This window comes from Miniopterus natalensis, chromosome 13, assembly GCF_054644295.1.
Source record: "Miniopterus natalensis isolate mMinNat1 chromosome 13, mMinNat1.hap1, whole genome shotgun sequence".
Lineage (NCBI taxonomy): Eukaryota > Metazoa > Chordata > Mammalia > Chiroptera > Miniopteridae > Miniopterus > Miniopterus natalensis.
In genome coordinates, this window is record NC_142093.1 from 20,250,617 (window position 1) to 20,273,257 (window position 22,641).

General features: G+C 37.0%; 1 protein-coding gene across 2 annotated transcripts in view; it reads left to right on the forward strand.

The window, feature by feature from the left end:
* The window catches only part of MTA3 (metastasis associated 1 family member 3), a 110,263-nt gene that overhangs the window by 58,093 nt on the left and 29,529 nt on the right, over nucleotides 1-22,641 (forward strand). For both annotated transcript variants that reach the window (XM_087823516.1, XM_087823518.1), the window contains exons 6-8: nucleotides 579-696; nucleotides 7,960-8,062; nucleotides 11,749-11,848. In XM_087823516.1, the coding sequence (XP_087679642.1) occupies nucleotides 579-696; nucleotides 7,960-8,062; nucleotides 11,749-11,848 (321 nt within the window). The remainder of the gene's footprint in view (nucleotides 1-578; nucleotides 697-7,959; nucleotides 8,063-11,748; nucleotides 11,849-22,641) is intronic.

Below are 22,641 nucleotides of genomic sequence, written 5' to 3' on the forward strand. Positions count from 1 at the left end.
TAGTTATGATTTAAAGGAAAACTGCAGACTTATAATTAATAGATGTTTAATTAAATGTATACAGTGTGACACTTTAATTAGTAAACGGTGTAAAGGCTCAGCTCTTCTATAGTTTATTTAATGTGGATGTGTGTACATTTTAATATTTTGATAAAATGTGGGATGGACACTCCAAAAGTAAGAGTGCCTGGTATCCATGAATGCATCCATACTGTTTAGTGTGGGCTTTGGAGGTTTAATTGATTACTTGATTTTAGGTGTCTTACCTTTGACTTATGACTTAACTTTGCTAGCTTTTCAAAACCCTGTTTTAGAGCTCTTAAATGATTTTCATTTAGACTAAACCAAATAATCTTTATTATCTACTTTTATTATAAGCTATTTGTTTTGGCTTGGTTTAATATTACACTGTTTTACATGATGACAGCAACTTCATGTTCTCCCTTTTAGACATTTATGAATTTGTTCACCAAAGTGAAATTTTATATGCTTGCGAAATTTTGTGGTTTCAGTATTGTGACATTGGATTTATTGTTTCATAAAAAGTTTACCTAGATATTTTCTGTCATTTTTTTCAGGATACCTTTTTCTACTCATTGGTCTATGACCCCTCAGTGAAAACACTGTTAGCTGACAAAGGTGAAATCAGAGTGGGACCTAGATATCAAGCAGACATTCCAGAAATGCTCTCAGAAGGTATGTTTTCCTTTGGGTTCCGCATCCTGTGAAAACATACAGTATATCTTGAAACTCAAACATTGTTTTCCTTATATGGGAGAATCGACTTTTAGGCTAAAGTTTAAAAGGTATGAGTTCTTCCAATTTTAGAAATGCAGAAAATAGCATGGGATAATAATTTATTTAATCAGTTATTCTTTTTTGAGTTTACATTTTTATGAGTATTTTGCTTTTTTTTTTTAAGGATAAATTCAGGGATATTCATATTGAGTTTGTGTTTTCATGTGGCACACTTATTTATGCCTAGAGATCCTGAGTGCCCTTAAGCCATCTATCTGAGGAGGCCATGAAATCTAGTGAACACTTACATTTTAAATGGTGGGGATTCTGGCTGATCTGGGTAGATTATGTACCAGAAAGATTCACAACTTTGTATTTGAAAAACATCTTCCCAGCAATGTATATATTATAACTGTATACACAAAACCTTTATTTTCTGATTTCAAAAATAAAACATTCTTACCATTAAAAAAATCAGCTTGTCTTCCAGAAACAATTTTGGATGTTTATAGTCTTTAATGTTTGATGTTAGACTTATATCACTGTACCTGAGTGTTCACTAAATATTTATTATTAAAAAATAAAACGATTTTTAAATTTTACAAATAGTACTGCAGTGGGTATAATGGATACTTTTGTATTCTGGATTAACTGGAAAATATGTTCCCAAAAGTGCAATTGCTCAATCATAGGGCACATGTGGTAAAATTTTGACCAAATGCAAAATCGTCTTCCAGGTTGTCATTTATAGGTGGTTTTTTCCTTGTTTTAATTAAGGTATGACTTACATGTTGTAAATACATTTCACCCTTTTTAGTGTATAGTTCTGAGTTTTTGACAAATGTATATGCTCCTAGTGAGCAGTACATGGGTCTGTTTTCGAGATTTCTGTTCTGTTCCACTGGTCTTGTTTGTTCCTGCTCTAGTAACTAACTTTTAATTATAGAGGCTCTTTGAGTATGTGTTAATATCTGGTGAGGCTAGTCCCTGCCTCATTTTTTTTTTTTTTTTGAGATTTAACACCAGAAAAACAACCACCACCACCTTCCTTCCTATTTTTATTGGGGTTGCAGTTAATTTTTAAGGAGAGCAGACATTTTGATATTAAAACATCTTAACCAGAAACAAGGGATGTCTTGCCCTTTGTTCAAGGCTATTTTTGGGTTTTGTGGGAGTTTTTAAAAAATTAAGATTTAGTCATGTAGATTTTATACATTATTTGTTAAGCTTATTTTTAAGTTTATAATTTGTTGGCTTTATTTGTGTAAGTACTCAACTTTAACAAAGAAAAACATTTTTCATCATAATTGAAGAAGTCACTTTGGACTCTTATTGCAGCCTAAAGCATTTAGCATATACAAAATGTTTCTTTTCAGTTATAATCAGGTGGTCAATTAGATACAAGACTTAAAGAACCCCTTTCTTTTTTCTAATTAATATGCTTTTGGGGGAAAGGGTGTAGGGCTGCAAATATATATATCATTCGTTAAACCACACTTGAAAAACATGGACATTGCCTTCATAGAAACTTCTATAGATTGCCAATACCTGTTTGCAGGGAAATTAAACAGTAGAAAACATCATATTCAAGAACAGATATTTATGGCCCTGGCGAGTGTGGCTCAGTTGGTTGAGCGTCATGCACCCTGAAGGTTGCTGGTCCGACTCCCGGTCAGGACGGGTGCGGAGGTTGTGGACTTGATCCCTGGTCAACGTGCATGAGGGAGGCAGCTATTGATCTTTCTCTCTTCCCCTTTCCCTTCTTCTCTCTCTAAAATCAATAAAAACATTTTAAAGAAGGAACAGATATTCTTGAGTGGGTACATTTTGCCCAGTGGCCAGATTCCAGTTTGCACTGGCATGGGTTGCAGAACTTGAATTAATACCCTGAGGAGGTGGCAACTTGAGCACCATGCCAGGATATATATTACAGGCTTACATCCTTTGTGAGCATGTCTTGATGAATTCTAAAATATTGTGGCATTTGTCTTGCTAGTGAATAAATCTTGTTATTATGTTAGACTTTTGAAATTCACTTATGACTGCTCACCATCTAACAAACTCTTGAATATCTGGAAAGATGGGTATGTAGTTTGCAAAGGAAGGAAGGGATTTAAAATCTTTTATTGAGTTTGAATAAAGCACCTAGAGGATTTTCCATAGAAAAAGATACAATGTGCAAAGGTTTGAATTATTAGTTCACTGTGTTGTAGCACTGAAAATTTAAGAAAGATCTGTTTACATATTAAATTAAAATTTGTGGCTGTTAAAAAGTAGAATAATAACATTAAATTATTAAACTACAATAACTGGATTCACAGGTTTGGGCAAAACCTGGCTGTGCTGTATTTTAGCTGAATAACCTTGGAAAAACTATTTAACCTCTCTAAGTTCCCATTTCTTCCTCTTTAAAAAGGAAATAATGTATGTACATATATAGGGTGGGGCAAACATAGGTTTATAGTTGTGAGTATGTGAAACGGTTTATTCTTGTATTATTATTTATTAATTATCGTATTATTTCCTGTAGGAAAAACTAATCCCACGTCGTCTCCCCCCCTCCCAGCCCTCCACCCCCTGGTTAATAGTGCTGTGATGATCAAGTAAAGTAATTCACCTACTGCAGCTGCTTCCCTCCTGGTTACCACTATCTACTGCTACTAGTTAAATAACTCTTGTCAGTGTTTGGGAACTTCAGGAGGACTCTGTCTTTGAGAGTTAAAGAGTTAAATTAGTATAGACTCTTCTCCTACAACATATGCTTTAAAAACTTGAAGTAGCTCGTATGCATTTGGTAAATAGGAAAATATCATTATAGTGTGCAGGTTGGGTCAGTTTGTCTGAGACTTTCTGCAGCAATCAGGAAAGCACGTATTCTTATAGATAGAGAGCTTAAGGAAAAAAGATGAGAATTCTACAGAAGTGCCTTCCTCTAGTGCAAGTAGTAGCTGATTTGGTGACCTCAAAATCTGTGGCACTTTCTACTATGTTAAAACAATACGGATGTCTTAATCACTAGGCTGTATACCTAAAACCAATGCAAAATACTGAAAGTAAAGTGTAATAAGAAACAAAACTATGGAAAGCTTTCAGTTACAGATGAAGGAGCTATGAACATATTTCCCTGTGTTCAAAAACACCTGCACCCTGAATTCTATTTTTTATTTTGTTGAAACTGTACACAATGACCTATATCTCAGTGGAGGAAGCATGAGTCCAGGGTTTAAGGAGATAAAAGATCTACTGACCTTTGTGCTTGGTGCAAACAAATGTCAGGGGAGATTTAGCTGTGTTTGTATTTTTATTATGATTATTACTTGAGTGCTCTGGTTACCTAGTTGTATAGGTTTTCAGAGTTTTGTCTGATTTTTTTATAACCCTTTTGTTTTTAGTATGTAATTTTGCAGAATGTGCTTTTCAACATTGTGGTGGATGTTGACCAAATTAAAAACACCGGCCTATAACAATTAAGTGTAAGCAGGTATTGATTGCAACCATGTAAAACAGTAATTCTCAACCTGGGGCAATTTTGTTCTGCAGAGGACGTTAGACAGTGTCTATAGACATTTTTGGTCGTCACTACTGGTGATGTAGAGGGTAGAGATGCTACTGGCATTTAGTGAGTAGAGGCCAGGGATGCTGCTGCGCATCCTGTAGTCCGCAGGACAGCTCCCACAACCAAGTGTTATTTGGCCCAAAGTGTCAGTGCTGCTGAGGTTGAGAAACTCTGCTGTAAAGGATTCTTGGGACATACATAGTAAGCACTAAATAAATGTTAGTTAATATTTACATAATTGTAATGGTACTTATAACAATACATTTCAGATAAATTATTTTATCATCTAGTCTATTTCTATGCTTTTGACTCTGTTTATTTTTGTGCCAGTACACTATTGATTCTGTAATCCCATGCCGTTTGGTTAATCCTTTCTCTTGTTATCCCTTTCATAATAATATTATTTGATTGGTAAAGATTAATATTTGGATCATTCTATTGGCTCCCAAGACTTAAAATTTGTTAAATGTAACCTATTGAGTTACTTGTACAAAAGTTATATCCTTAAGATTTAAAGTTTTCTTTACTCTTTATACTCAAGTCATCATGTACTTTCTTTTTTTATATATGTATATCTTTATTGATTTCAGAGAGAGGAAAGGAGAGGGAGAGAGAGAGACAGAAATGTCAATGATGAGAGAGTCATTGGGAATTGAGCCCGCAACCTGGGCCTGTGCCCTGACCGGGAATCTAACCTGTCTCCTGGATCCTAGATCGATGCTCAACCGCTGAGCCATGCACAGCTGGGCCATGTAGTTTCTTTTTATAAGCATACCTTCAATTTTATTTCTTAGTGTTTTATATGTGATGTGATATTTTAAAAAGTATGGTTTTTTTTTGTTTGAATTACTATTGAAGTTTTTATATCCATCTTTTATAATTTAATACATTGGTCAGAAGCTTCAGAACAATATTAAAAATGGTATGGTTGTGTATTTCTGAATTAACTATAACATAAAAAATGTAGAACTCTGGTGGTTGGTGCAAAGATAATTAATTGTATTTAGAATAAAGAATATTTCCATTTGTTCAGGAAAGGTCCTATAGGATTGTCATACAGCCTTAATTCTTCAGAGTCTTCAGACATTATGTGCTTAGAGGATATAAGGAAGAAGTACTTTGTCCATATTTTCTAGCAATCTTAAAAAATAGCCAGAAGGCTAAGGCTAACACAGTTAAAATGATTGTTGAATCTACATTTCTTCAAAATTTTGAAGGACAAAGAAGCAAAAATAAGATGTTAATATAAAATTCATGCAGTTGGTATGTACATTTTTAGGAATTCGGAGATTAGGGAGATATGAGCTGGGTTTTTTGATGATGTGGGACTTGAGCAGATTATCATAAATGGAGGAGGAAAGTGAGATTGTAAATTTATTCAAGAACTTGTTGCCCGGCCGGGCATGGCTCAGCGGTTGAGTGTCAACCTAGGATCCAGGAGATCGGGGTTTGATTCCCAGTCAGGGCACATGCCCGGGTTGCGGGCTGCAGCTGATCAGTGACTCTCTCATCATTGATGTTTCTATCTCTCTCTCTCCCTCTCCTTTCCTCTCTCTGAAATCAATAAAGATACATTTAAAAAAAAAAAAAAAACTTAAAAGTTTTTTTTACTGTAAAGAAGTGATCAAACTGATACAAATGTTATTATATGGTGAATCTAAAATGGGGAATTCTTATTTATTTAGAGTGACTGTTTGATATATATTTATTCTCTTTGCTGTTGCTATTTTTGTTCTCATTTCATGGTATTATCTGTATCTTAGGTGTTAGTATAAGTGCATCCGGGAGTGTTTTAAAAATTGTTTGTAGGGAATTTATTTTACAATTCTTATACGGAATTCTCTTTCTGCTGTGTGCTGCAGAATGGATGGGTGGGATTGAAATATATCAATTTTATTAGAATTTGAAAATTAAATATCAGTTTAACCCTTAAGTTCTAGAGTATATAACAGAGATGGGCTTAATACAGAGTAACGTTGTCATTTTATCTTGTATTATTTAAAAATTAAGATCTCAAATTTTTATTTTCATAATTTCTATCTTTTTTTACCATTACTATTTATCTTACTTAAAATACATTATTTGAAGATACAGGGAAGTATAAATGTGACATTCTCCTTTCTCAGGTTTCACACAGTTTGCCAATTTTTGGTTTTTAACTACGAACCTAATGTTGAATGTCTTGGCTCAGCATGCTGAGAATTGTAAATAGTGAAAAGTGAAATCCTTTCCAACACTTTAGATCTCCTTGGCCTAGTACTCTCTGTGCTCTGCTTGTGTTTCTTTATGTTGGGGGGTGGCAATTGGCTTTTTTTGAACAAGGGTGCAGGATGAGCAAGTCTCCCACCTGACAGAAGGGGCTGACTTAGGAGACTGCAAGTGGAATGGCTGATTCTGCCCTCCCCCTTTCTCCTTTTGAATCATCAATATCTGCTTTCTCCTACACTAGGAAGCTGAACACATTAGAAGCCCATAGCCTGGGTTTGTCAGGGGTGTTTAGTGTCACAGCATGTCAGTCAGGGCAGAGCTCTGCCTGATATAGATGGAGTGATTCAAAAGCAAAACAAAGCCAAAACCAGTTCCTAGCCTGATAGGAAATCCATAGCTGCAAATCAAAATTTCAGTCAAGTCCTAAATCTTTTCCATTACTAACCTTTGTCCTCACATTGAATCCTGCCTGATGGTTGTATCTCCTTGTGAGCTATTCCCAAAACATAGCATCCTGCATTATCATCAGTCTTCTTTCTGTTGATGCCAGCACTATCCCTGTAGTTCTCAAGGCTTGACATCTACCCACTACCTCCAACCTGTCACTGACATTGCTAAATCTCCCTTTGCTCTCAGTCGTCATTGTCAATACCATGCCTCTGTCTTCATCAGGTGTGTCCATAGAGCAAATTATATACCATTTCTAAGTGTGAGATGAGAAGTTTGATCCTGGTCTTGCCACTCCCCTACTAAAAAGGCAAGGAATTCTCATTACCTCCCTTTTCAGAAAATGTATGTGGCATCTTCAGTAACACGTTCATAATCCACTTCCTTAGCGACCTCCCCTCATTCCCCTTAATGTATTCCTGATGAAAGAAACTACTTTTCTATCACATTTGAAAGCCCCATGACTTTGTTCATGTTCTTTTCTTAGTCTTACGTCCAGTTCGTCTGCCGGTGGACTCGTATCTTTCAGTTCTTAGCAGAAATGCCTCCTCCTTCATGATCGCTCCCTAGCTAGCTGGAAATGGCTTATCTAACCTTTGGAACTTTACAGCCATAGCTATATGTCTCTTATGACACCTGTTGTTTTTTTCTTTTTCTTTTCATTTGTATCATAGTTATTTATGTGTAAGTTTTGTCATAGTTTAAGCGTCTTACTGCAGGAGTGCTTTATTTTTTGCCTTTATATCCCTTATCACGAGACTTAGTGCCTCACACATAGGAGCATTCAGGAAGTACATGTTAATCACAAATGAAAATACCATATGGTTTGGTTGCGTTTCTATCAGTGTTCACTTTACAAAGTGTCTGCATCTGCTGTCTGAAAGAATGTACCAAAACCGTGAACATTCACCTTACATTTTTAATGCTGCAGTCACCACAGTCATCAGTCACATATGACAGTTTATGTGCCCTGTGAGTAATAAGACTCCATTTCCTTTCTTCTCTGGCAGGAGAATCAGATGAGAGGGAACAGTCCAAATTGGAAGTTAAAGTTTGGGACCCAAATAGCCCACTTACAGATCGACAGATAGACCAGTTTTTAGTTGTAGCACGGTGAGTATGGCGTTATTATTGAGTCAAAAACATCTTTTCTTTGAAAGAATTTATACTCATTTTCTTTCCTTTGTATTCTACTTTTTTCATTGGTTGTATTTTTCTTTTTCTAGTTATGTCAGAAAGCCTAATATATATTACACCACTTCCTAAATGATTTATTATCATTAGTTTCTATTTTTAAAATGAACTAGACTTATTGAATTTTACTGATTAAGAAAATAAAATGCGCTCTAGCCGATTTTGCTCAGTGGTTAGAGCATTGGCCCATGGACTAATGGGTCCTAGGTTTGATTCCGGCCAAGGGCATATAGCTCAGTTGCAGGCTTGATCCCCATTCAGGGCCTTGTGCAGGAGGCAACCAATTGATGTGTCTTTTATCACATCGATGTCCCCCCCCCCCTTCCACTCTCTCTGAAAAGCAGTGGAAAAAGTATCCTCGAGCCCGGCTGGGCGTGGCTCAGCGGTTAAGCATCGACCTAGGATCCAGGCGATTGGGGTTCGATTCCCGGTCAGGGCACATGCCCGGGTTGCGGGCTTGGTCAATGAATCTCTCATCATTGATGTTTCTGTCTCTCTCTCCCCCTCTCCTTTCCTCTCTCTGAAATCAATAAAGATATATTAAAAAAAATAAAAAAATAAAAAATAAAATCTGTTTAAAAAAAAAAAGTATCCTTGGAAAAAATAAATAAAAAAGAAAAGGAAATGCTCCTTATAAAAATGTAAGCACTGCAGAAAAGTATAAAGAGGAAATTCAACACCAAAAATCCCATATCTTTAATTAAAACAGTGATTATTCATGTGTCAATAATAATGCATGCCTTGGATTCCTCACACCGCACCCATGCGTGAGTAAGGTCTACTGCTGAGTGCTCATAGGGCTTTCCTTTGAGATCTCTAAGCCTGGCAGCCTGACTGACCTCTTGCTTCTCTCTGCTTGACCTCTTTTTCTCTTTTCTTGATAGAATGAATGATATAGAAGTTTTTATTTTTTACTTATAAAAGTAAATGATATATATGGAGGAATTGCTGCAAAGCAGAAGGGGAATGAGATTATCATAGCATTGTAATAGAAAAATTGGAAAAAAACTAAAAGTATACCAGCAAGCAGTCATACTCAAGAATGGAATATTACTTTACAACAATTAAAATGAATGAATTAGAGCTATATGTAGCAAGAGAGAAATCTCAAAAATAATGTTGAGCCCAGCTGGAGTGGCTCAGTTAGATTGAGTGTTGTCCATTGCACCGAAAGGTTGCCGTTTGGATTCCCCGTCAGGACACATACCTGGGTTGCGGGTTTGATCCCCAGTTGGGGAGTGTATGGAAGGCAGCCCATCTATGTTTCTCTCTCATGTCGATGTCCCTCTCCTTCTCTCTCTCTCTCTTCCTGTCCCCTCTCTCTCTTCCCCTCCCTTCCTTTCTCTAAGCAGGTGAGGATTAAAAATAATAAGGTTTAGGATACATACAATATGATCACTTATAAAAAGTTTTACAATGTGCAAACAGTGTCTTATTAGTGGGCGTATATATGCATATGCATGCTGTATATATATGTACGAGTTCTAGGACTGTGTAGGGGGCTCTAAAATTTTTTATAATATTTGTTTTCTTAAAAAAATGACCAAACTTGGTAAAATATTAGAATCAAGTAGCTCCAGACATGATTACAAGGGTCTTCATCACTATATTCTTTAATTTTCTGTTGAACTTTTTTATAATGCACTGGAAAAAGAGTCTTAGCTTTTATCCTTAGACAACACTGTTCATAGTGCCATTCACCATGGAAGTCACACATCGCATTGGTGGCTGGGTATTCAGATTCCAGAGCCCACATGCTTAGTCACCAAGTGATTAGATGAACAGACTTGGTGTACATTGTTGGGTTGGAGCCAGTCAGTGGAATAGATACAATCGGAGAATCGGGAGTAGAATTGAATCGTTGGTGGAACCACTGACCTGGAGAGTCACACAGGTTCCTGGATTTTGAATTGTTTAGTAGACAGTACAGTTTTAGATTTGATTCTTGTTCTGTTTTCCCCTCAATTACCAAGGGCCATATGTTCCCTTTTGCCTTGAAGCCAGAAGAGGCGGGCACCAAAGAGATACACCTAGTGTCTTTTTAAATTTTTGTTTAAAAAAAATCTTCTAAATATAAATTAAGACCACAATCAAATACCACCGCACATCCCACCAGAATGTTTAAAATGTGAAAACCCACAATGCCAAGCATTGGGGAAGAGGTGGAGCAATCAGCACTCACATCCTGCTGGTAGGAGTATGATTTGGCATAGCTGCTTTGGTGAACTGTTTGCTATCATCTAACATACACATATCTTAAGTTTCACTCCTAAATATATACCCAGCAGAAGTGCATACACAGACCATTGCACCAGAAGACACATAAGCAGATGGCATGAATATCACTATCCATAGTAGCCCCGAACTGAAAACAAATGTCCACCAGCAGTAGAGTGGGGGTGGGGCATCGTGCGCAGGATGCTCTATAGCAAGGAGAATGAATGCACACAGCTGCATCGAGCAGCAGGTGTGAATCCACAAACGTAAATTTGAACAAAAGAAGATGCCCCAAAAAGAGCACACAATGTGTGACTCTCTGTAAGTTCCCAAATGAGCAAAATGAACCTAGCGTTAGAATCCAGGATGGTGGTTCGTTTGGAGGAAGAGGGAGCCGGCAGTGATTGAGAAGGAGCAGGAGGAGTCTTCTAGGGTGCGGTCGCCTGCTGTTTCTTGACCTGGATGTTGGCGACATGGATGCATAATTCATTTAGACATAACTACATAGCTATACAATGTGTACTTTTCTGCACATGTGTTATATATTATATATATATATTTTTAAATATGTCTTTGATTTCAGAGAGAGGAAGGGAGAGGGAGATAGAAACATCAATGATGAGAGAATCATTGATTGGCTGCCTCCTGCACGTCCCCTACTGAGGATTGAGCCCGAAACCCAGGCATGTGCCCTGACTGGGAATCAGACCTTGATCTCCTGGATCATAGGTTGATGCTCAACCACTGAGCCACGCTGGCCGGGCACATGTGTTATATTTTAATTACAATATTTAAAAAACTTTTCCTTAGCTAACATGTTTAAAAGACAAATAGCAAGTCATCTTCGTCTCATTCTTTATCTGTTGAAGTTAGTGCTCTCTACATATGGGAATTTCTACTAAATCAGTAAGTGATAATCAGTGTTGTGGTAATTTTTAAAAATGGAAAATGTATTATATATTGAGGCCTGATAAGAGGCTGACTATATTTCAAGGAAAAATGTTACTGGGATTTTTCACAAATTGGGCTGAAAAAAAGGGTCAGAGCTTGCTTTGCAGTAATAGTCAAACTCTTAACTAATTTACTTCTCATTTTTTAGCACATTTGAATGCCAAATTGTTTATGGCGTTCCAAAATAGATCTTCCCCTTCTTTATGCTTCACAACCTACTTTTTCTTAATTATAATGACTCATGTGTGGTCCATTGGCTTGTCAGTTCTTAAATTTTATAGAGAATAACTATTTTTATTTGATATTTGATTTTCAAACATCCAAGAGCTTGTTTGATTTTTCTTTCACAATTTTCCATTCACTACCAAAATATGTTTCTTTAAATATAAAAAAAATAACAGCCTTGATTTTCCCCTTTGTTTTTGTGGTTTGTTTAGTGCGGTTGGGACGTTCGCTCGAGCCCTTGATTGCAGCAGCTCTGTGAGGCAGCCTAGCCTGCATATGAGCGCAGCTGCAGCTTCTCGAGACATCACCCTGGTAAGATGCTTTTTGAAATTTTAGGGTTCTTTCTTCTACTCGTTTAATTTTAAAGTCAAAATAGCAGTATTGTAGACTTGAGAGCTTTCTGGCTCCTCGCCTCTGACTGCTAGATGGATTTGGCTCGGCTGGCTGGCAAACTGGCGTGTCTTATTCCTGTCACCTCTTGTGTTTGTGAGCGGAGACAAGGAAGAATGACTGTTCGTGGCGTAGGTACACAAATCAACATTCTCACCCATCTGTTTTCACTTTGGTATTTTTGTATGTATTCTGTCTATGTACCTAAATAGTTGTAGATCATATATAATGCATCACAGTATTTTTAAGTGAAAGTGACCACCCTTGAAACTGTTGCTATAGGATAGCGGTTTTCAATCTTTTTCATCTAGTGACACAATAAACTAATTACTAAAATTCTGCGGCACTCCCCCAAAATATTTTTTGCTGATCTGACCAAAAAAAGGTATACTTTTGATTTCTTCACATTGGACAGCTATTGTTGTGTTGGCTGTTGTCATTTTAAAATTTTTATTTGACAATCTGAGGGAAAAGAAGTCAGTGCCCCTGATTAAATAGTCAGTATTGCATGTTTTAAAAATGCTAATGGCACACATTGCTGCTGTAGGAGTTTCTCCGTTATCATGACCGTTCCTCAGTCTCAGTATTTAAAATGTTTGTGTCTGTTCATTAGAAAGAGGTTCTGTTTCTTACATTATTTCGTCATGTCACGCTTGCCATCTTGTAAGACTGTCTCCTTTCCCCGTGGTGATCAATTGAAGCTTCCGTGTTCAGTTTAATTATACCGTGAGTGCTGGCTGGCCATTGAGCTTGGCACTTGCTTCTCTCTGCCTCCAGCAAAGTAGACAGGCAGGTATTTTGCTGATTAAAATTAATTACTGTATTTGATTGCCATAACCTTTGAGATTGGCATGGTAGGATCTCATTTCACAGGTGAGAAAACTGAGGTTTGGTGAGGTTGTTATTTGACCAATATTTACTACAAGTAATAAAAGTTTCAATTTTATTTCCTGATGTAATGGAATACAATGATAGATTTTGTTACTTTCTCATTATATTTGAATTTGAAATGCTTTCTACAAAATATCCTAATAACGCAAAAACTCATACTGGAAGGTATATGAAATTTGTTTCTTACAATGCTTTCTTGTATTTTTGTGCAGCTACGGTGAGTGATGAGAGCATTAATAGTCTACCGCCGTTATGGATTAGCTTTCTCCTTTCTCAAAGACTAGAATGTTTATAGAAGCAAGTTTTGTTCTCTTCGCTGGTACATTGATATTTTATATAAAAGTTTGGGAGTTTCAAAATAGGTTTGCATTTTGGCTGTGTAGAACCTGTCTACCAAAGAGGCGAGAGTGCAGGTGTCACATTTGTAAAGATGTCAAAGCCCTGTCAGCAGGTTTTTATGTGGGACCAGAACTATATGGAGTCTTATTACTACCTGTGTATGTTTTCTGTTCAAAAGATTTTCCCCCAATTCTAAAATTAATATAGGCTTATTATGAAAAATTGGAAAATACAGTACAGCAGCAGCCAAGAAAGGTTTTATTTTCATTACCCAGAGCAGAATATATTCTTTATTTTTTTTTTAGTGATTATTTTGCATTATAAACAGTAATCAAAGGAAATTACAGAATAGCTCAGAGGATAATGTAATGAAAGGCCACATAATGCCACCTAAAGCAAGTGTTAGTAGTGTTTAGTTCTTTGGATTAAAAAAAAATTTCCCACCATTATAGTTCATGTTGGAGTCTTCAGAATTCTGCCCCAGGCCTGTTCCCCCTCCACCACCTGTACTTCTGACCCCACGACCCTGCCTCCAGTCAGGAGGGAGCCACTATAACAACCTGCTAGGTATCTAGTCTGTTTTTATAGTTTTACTATGTATTTATGTATCCAAAACTGCATACACATTTGTTGTGAGTGTTTTTAAATTATCTCTGTAAAATTTTCCCATTTGCTTAATTTTGAGGTCTAGCTATGTTAATAAATACACACCTAGTTCACTCATTTTAACTACTTTGTAGTATTTGCGGTATTGTATAGAATACTATACCACATTATGCATTCTCTTACCAGTGAACATCTGGAGTGCTTTAAAAACATTTGTTTTCTCTTACCCATAATGCTGCATTGAAAATTACAACACATTTCCCTTTGTGAGCATGGTGAGCTTTCTAGACAATAACTACAGTTGAAATAGTAATACACAGTGATTCATAGGGCAGTGTTCATTTTTTATTTGACCACATGCAGCCAAATTATTCTGCAAGCCATGGTCAAAATTTATAATCCCACACCAGTTAGTGTTCTCCTTTCTTCATCTATTTCTTTACATTGCCTTCAACACTTGGTATTTTCAGACTTAAAATTCTTCCTGTCCTGATGCTATCTCATTTTAATTGTATTTACCTGATTTCTTAGTGACGTTAAGCATGTTTTCATATGCTTATTGGCTCTTTAGTTTTCTTCTTCTTTGTATTTTGGATTCATGTCCTTTGTCTAATATTCATCTAGAATATTATTCTGTTTTTTTCAAATAGGTTTAATGTCTTATTCATCTTTAAAATTGTAAATATTTATGGAGTTTGTTTTTAAGAATGGAGTGAAGTAGGGGTCTAATTAATTTTATTTTCTCCATACGGAAAATTAATCATCCCACCACCTTTTATCAAATTTGTTGTTTCCTCATGATTTTGTAATGCCCCTTCTATCTTATTTGAAAGTTCTAGATATCTTTAGGTCTGCTTCTGGATTCCTAATCTAGCCTTTGTTCTGTTGATCTATTTGTCCCTGTACAGGCACCACATTATAATGCATTATGAGAGCCGGTAAGACAAGTCCCATGTGAACTTTCTTTTTAACACATAGTTGAAGTCATTTAGATCAGAGTTTTGAATCTCCCAACCCGTCATGTTTTCCCTAACAATATAACATAAGCATTCTTTCATATCATTATAAAAACTTGGAAAATTTTTTTCTAATGTTGCCTTGTATGAAGCCCAGCCTCTTATGGTTTATTTATTTATTTTTTTTAATCTCTAGTGAGGATATTTTTTCCAATGCTTTTCTGAGAGAATGAAGATGGAGGGGGGGAGAGAGAGGTGGCGGGGGAGAGAAACATTGAAGTGAGAGGGAAACATTGATTGGTTGCCTCCCTCTCCTGTGCTGATGGGGGCGAGGAATTGAGCCTGCATCTGAGGTGTGTGCCCTTGCCCCGAATTGAACCCAGGACCCTTCAGTCTGTGGGCCACTGAGCCAAGCCATCTAGGGCCAGTCTCTTATGGTTTAATACTGTTTTTATGAGTTAATGCTTCTCAGATTATATTTGGGGATGCTATTGCTGTTATAGTTCAGCAGATTCCCTCTGTTTTGTATGAAGAGTAAGAGTAGAAAGTCTGTTCTTGAGATGGCACAGAGCTCTTAGGACAATTGGGTCTGACTTACTGGACACGAGTCTGACAGGTGAGGAGCAGGTGGGTGGGTTCTGGGTTCGCAGCTGCAGCAACTCTCTGCTTCCCACTGCTGGTGACTTGTGGGATAGCAGGTGAATTTCTTTAGGAAGAGGCAGAATTTTCCAGGTTCAGTGTTTTTCCGTCAGTGAAAGAACATTTTAAAGAGGATGCGACCTGTACGTCTTAATTAGTTTCAGTATCATTTTGTGCGTGTCTTGGCTGTTATGCTCCTTCTAGGCGGGTACTTTCAGATTCTCCAGCGTTTTTCTCTCTTCTGTTTGTCGTTAGTATTTAGCAATTTGGAGGTCACTTTTATATTACATCTAATATCCTAAATTATTTATTACTACAACTGTTTTTTGTTTTTGTTTTTGTTTTTGTTTTTAAGCAGAATTATACTCAGAAGTTAAGGAAATTCTTTTTGGGCCTGTTTGTACAACTGGTTTCAGAGAGAGGATTTGGATCCGTCCTGGACTCCTCCTGAGGAGTTCTCTCTAGTCTCCCAGACTGCCTCTTCTGTTTCATCTAAGAGGCTTGGCTTTAAGTACTATTGTTGTCTACCTTAGAGTAGGCAGCACTGAAGAGGATCTGCTCTTTTGTCTGCAACATGTAAATGCCTTGGTTTCCTGCTCTGCCTACTCTAGGCGCAGCTTTACTTGGACTCTTTCTTTATGTTGTTCTTGTGTTGAGATTATGTTTTCAGTGCCATAGAACTGACATCTTTTAGAAGTTGCGAAAGCAGGAAGAAATCGATGCCTTTTGTTATTTCAGATGCCACGATCTGTGTCTTTTGTTTGCCCATTGGTACCAGGCCTTCCACTTTGATGTTAAAATATAAGATCCTGAGGCATTTCTATAAAAATGAGTGGGACTGGTTAAAAATTGATTAGTATGTTGGTAATATGAATTTTGCAGATTGTTTTCCAAAAAGAGCATGTGAAAGGCTAAGTTGCTTTGTGCCAGTAAATGAAAATTGATTTATCATTCAGATGAGTTTGGAGAATAAAGTTCTTACTTTTTTTCCAGTGTTTTCAGGCCTGTAACAGATCAGGTTAGTGCCTTCCTCCATCAGGTGACCAGACCATGGATCTGAAGACCTCCTACTGCAGAGAGGGCAGGGTTGGGGAATTGCAAGAACCCAAGTAGCCTGTCGTAGGCAGTTTTCTTTTTGCTTTATCTGTGAGGACTTCAATTGGGCTTTCAGCACGCCTAACCCGACACATCCATTTATCCAAGACAATCAATGTATGCCACTTGTCAAATCACCAGTAATGTTTTGGGAACAGGTAATTAAGCTGCCAGCAGATTGCTAGATCTAATGTCCTCATTTTGAGATCTGTTATGAACATGACTGAATTCAAACACTGCTAGTCTAAGGTATATAATAAGATTTATAATTATTAGAACATGAAGCCATGGAGGCTTCATAGATTTTACCCTTGTTTCATTAAAAAGTAAAGGGTACTTTGTACACTATGCAAAGAAAAATCATCAGTTTATAACTACATTGACCTTTCCTCCACCCCTTTGTGGAAACAGAATTCCTTAGAACAAAGTAAACCCTGAGATGGTTAGTAAGTAGTAATTGGTGGATGGTCTAGCCTGTTACTTCCTGTTTGTTGTCTGCACCCATGTGGCTGGAGGGGCAGAGTGCCATGTAATTGTCAGGGAGCTAAGGCTGGAGCAAAGCCTCAGTTTCGGGGAATAGGTAATTGTGTAGATACCGGATTTCTCTTTTGCTTGGACTCTGAGGACTAAAGCAGTTGGAGGGTGGATCCCAGAAAAAGAGTTTTTTGAGTTGTTTGGGCCTTTAGAAATGTAGGATAGATAATATTAGACATAATGGTGAAGTAACTTAAAGACTCACATTTAATTAGTGACAGAATCAGGGCTAGAAACAGGCTTCCTGATGCTAAGTCTGATTCTGGGAAAGGTCAGGCTGTGTTGATTTAGTAGGGAGAAAATTTTATCCTGAAACATCTCTAATTCCTATATTATGTCTGATCTTTTTAAAATGCAGCTCTGATTTTGCTGTCTCCTATCTTATATTCTTTCAGTGGCTTTTAATTGCACTTAGGGTAAAAATAACCAGGTCCTTAAAGTTAACAGGACTGGGATTTTGCCTGGCCTGTCTCTTCAGTCCCTTACCCACATACTCCCCTCTGTGTCCTCTGGGCTCCACCCAGGCTGTATCCTTCCTTTGGTTCCATGGTTTGCCTCCTGCTACAGGACCTTTGCACGTTCAGTTCCCTTTGCCTGGATACTCTCACAGCCCCATCTAGTTAACTCTCAGTCTTTTTTCAAATCTTGTCTAATCCATTAGTCTGGGGCAGGTTACTTTGTGATGTGCTCATGCAGAGAACCAACCATGTTCCTTTGTGCTAGTTCATAATTAAACACTCATTTTTGTGATTATCTGCTTAATGTCCCTTTTTCCCCTTTCCATTCTCTACATGTCAGTTTGTAATTAATATTCATTAATATTGTGACTATACCTGTTTTTCCTCATTGTTGAATTCCTACTACCAAACATATACATATATACTAGGGATATATACTAGGTGTTCAGTAAATATGTGAGAATGAACAAATTAATTTCTATCTCTGGGAAAGATTTTTAAAAAATAGGTCGTTGGGCCCGGCCAGTGTGACTGAGTGGTTGAGCATTGGCCTATGATCTAGGAGATCACGGTTCGATTCCCGGTCATGGCACATGCCCAGGTTGTGGGCTCCATCCCCAGTGTGGGACGTGCAGGAGGCAGCTGATCAATTACTCTCTCATTGTTGATGTTTCTCTCTCTCTCCCTCTCCCTTCCTCTGTCTGAAATCAATAAAGATATGTATGTGTGTGTGTGTGTGTGTGTATATATATTTTAAAAAGGTTGTTGGAGTATTTTTATTCCATTGTCCTAAGCATTTTTTAATCTTTTACCGAGTGTATCTCATCATTAAGAGTGATGTATATTTTAATTCTAATATCATTGTATCACCAGAGCTAAACACACATAGTCTGAAGACCAGGAGTTACAGAAGGATTTAGGTATTGGAAACAGTTGTTTAAAAATTGTAGTAGTAAAATATATATGACATAAAATTTATTATTTTAACCCCTTGTAAGGGCACTGTTCTCTGGCATCAAGCATCCACATTGTGGTGCAACCAGCCATCACCACCATCCATCTACTGAGCTTTTTCATCTTCCCTGACTGAAACTCTGTACACATTAAATAACAACTCCCCATTGCTCTGTTCCCTAGCCCTTGGCAACCACAATTCTACTTCTTGTCTCTGAATTTGACTTTTTTAGATACCTCATACAATAGTTGCCCTTTTGCGACTTGCTTATTTCACTTAGTTAATGTCATTTAAGTTTCGTCCATGTTGTATTGTGTGTCAGCACTTCCTTTTCAAGGCTGAATGATAATATTACATTGTATGTGTACACCACATTTTGTTTATCCATTCATCCATCAATAGAAACTTGGGTTGCTTCTACCTTTGGCTGCTGCAAATAATGCTACGAACATGAGTGTACAAATGGATATGCTTTTATGATTCTGTGGTTTCCCTTCACCTGGACCTGTAGCTTGTGATCCATATAGCCTTATGCAAGTGACTTAACCTCCTTGTGTCTAAGTTTCCTCATCTGCAACGGGAATAATAAGAAAACCTAGCTGCCCTACTTCAGGGGGTTATGGATGGACAAGAAGAGGTATTATAGACATATCTCTGTAAGTTGCTAATACATGTATCCAAGCATATAGAACTTGATGGAACTCTAGTAGCTCCCCAGAGCATGTCTTGGGGCTGATTTTCTTGGGCCGTGGGTTCTCTGAGGGGCATAGAGCTCTCTGACATTAGCTGCCCAGATTGGGTGGAAGACACCTGATTTACTGCTGTGTCACAAGTTTTTTTGAGCTTCCATCAACATTCCAGAAAAAATTAGAATCAACAGATTATGTGCCTTCATTTAAGGTAATGTTCATAAATACTAGGCTCATATGCCTCTTGAAGCCCCATCCCAGGCCCTGTCCTCACTGGGAAAGAAAGCAGGTGGTGCCTCAGTGTCTGAACAAGACCTCTGGCACCCTCTTTACAGCTTCCTGAAGAGTCTGTCTCTGACTTACATGTAGCATTAGCTTGAGGGTTAAATGAGATAATGCTTGTAAATAATTTAGAACAGTGTCTGGCACAATGTAAGCGCTCAATAAATATTAGTTGTTATTGTCGAGATGATGATGATGACAATGATGCATTTCCCCCTCAATCTTTGTTGAATCTCATTTCCTTTGTTCTGATTTTGTGGCATTATTGATTGTCTGAAAGGGGTTTTGTGATGCCATTTTTACTGTCATTGTAGTAGATTATCAAGTTTGAATATGGTCCTTAGGCCATGATTAACCATACATTTTAGTGTGATTGTTACAAGAAAATCACTCTATAATTTCTCCTTACAACAAGCTATAATTTTTGCAGTAAAAATTTTCCCTTCAAGAAAAACTTAGAGAAAAGAGAAAGTTGATTTAACCAATACTAATTTTATTCTTCAGATATGAACTCTTTGTAAAACTGGTAGCCATTAATCTTGTACTTGATTCTCTTTATTTGAGAGCCCTATTCAAGTCACACATTTCATTTAGGACCTTGAGAGTACTGGGGATTTGAGGAGAGCTTGCAAATCACAGTCATTACGTTATTTAGAGAAATTGTACTCCGCAGAATATAAGTCTTTTGGTTAACATTTTAGGCATTAACTTACACCAGAAATCTAGTCTTTAAAATGAATATAAAATTGGTAAAATGAGAATTCATAGAAGTTTTTTAAAAGTCAATTTGCTGATGAGTACTATCTGTGTTTGCAAAGGTGTAAAATTAAATTAGACCTAATGGACTACCGTTGCAGTAAAAAATATGAAACATGAAATTTTCCTTTCTTCTAAATACATCATTAAGGCAGTAATATTCTACATTAGGCACATTTCTCTTTGTCTGATGATCTATTGCAGAAAATAATGTTAAAATGATATTAAATGAGCTTAGAAATACTGCAAACTGTCCTCGGAGAATTGTTTGTGTGTGTTAAGGCCTATTTATCTATCTTTTTCTTTTAAATTTAAGCTTAGTGGGTTTTTTTGTTATATATAGCCTTTCACTCTACTTTTTCTTCTATGAATTTAAGAAGCATCAGAAAAATCACTTAGATCTAAATTATGGGGAAATATAATGAAAATTGTTTTAAGTTCTTTGTCTAGGGTTAGTGATGAAGAGATTTGGATTTGTAAGTGTGAGTTAATGAAGGCTTGGGTTTATAGTTTTTTAAAAAACTTTTTATTTTGAGATAATACAAAAATAGTAGTAAGACTTCCGATATTGCCTTCACCAAGATCCCCCAGATGGTAACATTTAATATGCTTTCCTTCTCTTTCCCTCTATATCTACATATTATTATTATTTCTGAACAGTTTCAGAGTAAATTTCATAATGGAAGCCCCATTATTGCTAAGTATTTGAAGAGACAGTTGTAAAAGAATCACGGTATTCTCTTCTATAGCCATAGCACAGTAGTCAGACCCTGGAAGTGAATATTGCTGTGGTGCTGTTAACTAATCTAGAGGCTTGAGTCAGATTTGCTAGTTGTTTCAGTTCATGTCCTTTATAACAAAAGAAAAAAATTTCCTGGTTCAAGGTCTACTTGAGAATCACTTACTGCATTTAGTAGTCATATCTCTTTAATTTATTTCAATCCTGAATGAACAGTTCCTTCTTTCTGTCTTTCATAACCATGGCATTTTGAAAAGTACAGGCTGTTATTACTACTACTGCTGCTACTACTACTACTGAATGTCCCTCAGTTTGGATTGTGGTTGTAAGTAGAATAACATTTTATTCCACTTCAGACCATTTTGGTCAGTTATGTCAGTCTAGGAGATTTTTCCATTTTTTCCTAAGTTTCAAATTTATCAACAGTTTTTAATAGTATTTTTAATTAGAAAAATTTGCTATGTCTGTAGCTATAAATAGCTTTTCAGTCCTGTTTTTAGTGTGGTTTACCATTTTTTCTTGACAGTTTTACCAGAGATTTTTCTTTTATTGTCTAAAAGAATGAGATTTCAGTTTAGTCGATTTTGATTTTCTGTATTGTGTGTTTTTCTATTTTTGTTCTTTTTCATTTTCTTCCTTCTGCATTTCTCTGGGTTTACTTTGATATTCCTGTTCCAGATTTTTAAAACCATTTTTTAGCTCACTAATTTTATTAGTCTACTTATCAATATTTAAGATTGTAACTGTCCCTCTAATTACCACCTTGACAGTATCATGTATTTTGATAAGTAGTGTTTTCATTGTCATTTGCTTCTAAGTATTTTCTAATATACTTTATAATTTTGCATTGGGTTATGAGTTAATTTCCAAGGAAATGAGCTTCATAAATTTACCTTAACTGTCTTGGGGGTTGTGGTCAGGGAACAAGTGTGCTACCAATTCTTGTAGTATGTTGTGATTTCCTATAGGGCCTGAAATATACTCTTCCCTAGGATTTTGCTCCCCAGGTCTTACCCCCTTTAATCTCATTCTAGTAAAAAGGAAACTGAGTCTCTGCCTTGTAGCAGCCCAGAAAATGCCTTCAGGGTGAAAGCTAGGGCCAGTGTGGAAGCTCGCCTTTCATGCTTCCTCTTCCTGAATTATCTTAGCCTCTCCGTGTCTGCATTGGTGGTTCTTCAGTGTCTTCACACAGTTGTGCTATTTGTCTAGTTTGTGTCTAGAGTCAGCCAAGGGGTGAAGAACCCATAGTTCTGCTTTTGGTAAGTTTGGAAATGACTTTTACGACCAAGGGGTTACCACAGCCTGCCACCTCGTAGCTTTCTTGTGGTAAGGATCAAAATGTATGAGTACGCATAAGAACATGGCCCAGGTCTTGTAGATTGATGTGAGTGAATGACAGCTAAGTCGCAACAAATTTGATGATGAATGAGGAATTTTGTTTTGACTACCGTGCATTGAAACAAAAATGGCACATAGTCCTGGCTGATGTTGCTCAGTGGTTAGAGCATTGGCCCTCAAACCGAAGAATCACGGGTTCAATTCCCAGTCAAAGGCACATACCTTGGCAGCATGTTCGCTCCCTGGCCCTGGTTGGTGTGTGTGCGGAAGGCAACCAATTGATGTCCCCTACTCCCCTCCCACTCTAGAAAATCAATGGAAAAAATATCCTTGGGTGATGATTAACAACAACAACAAAAAAGACACATAACATTTCTTTTTTATATAGAAGAAATTTTCCCTTAATCATGCTTTGAGGTTTACTCATGAGAGTTTATA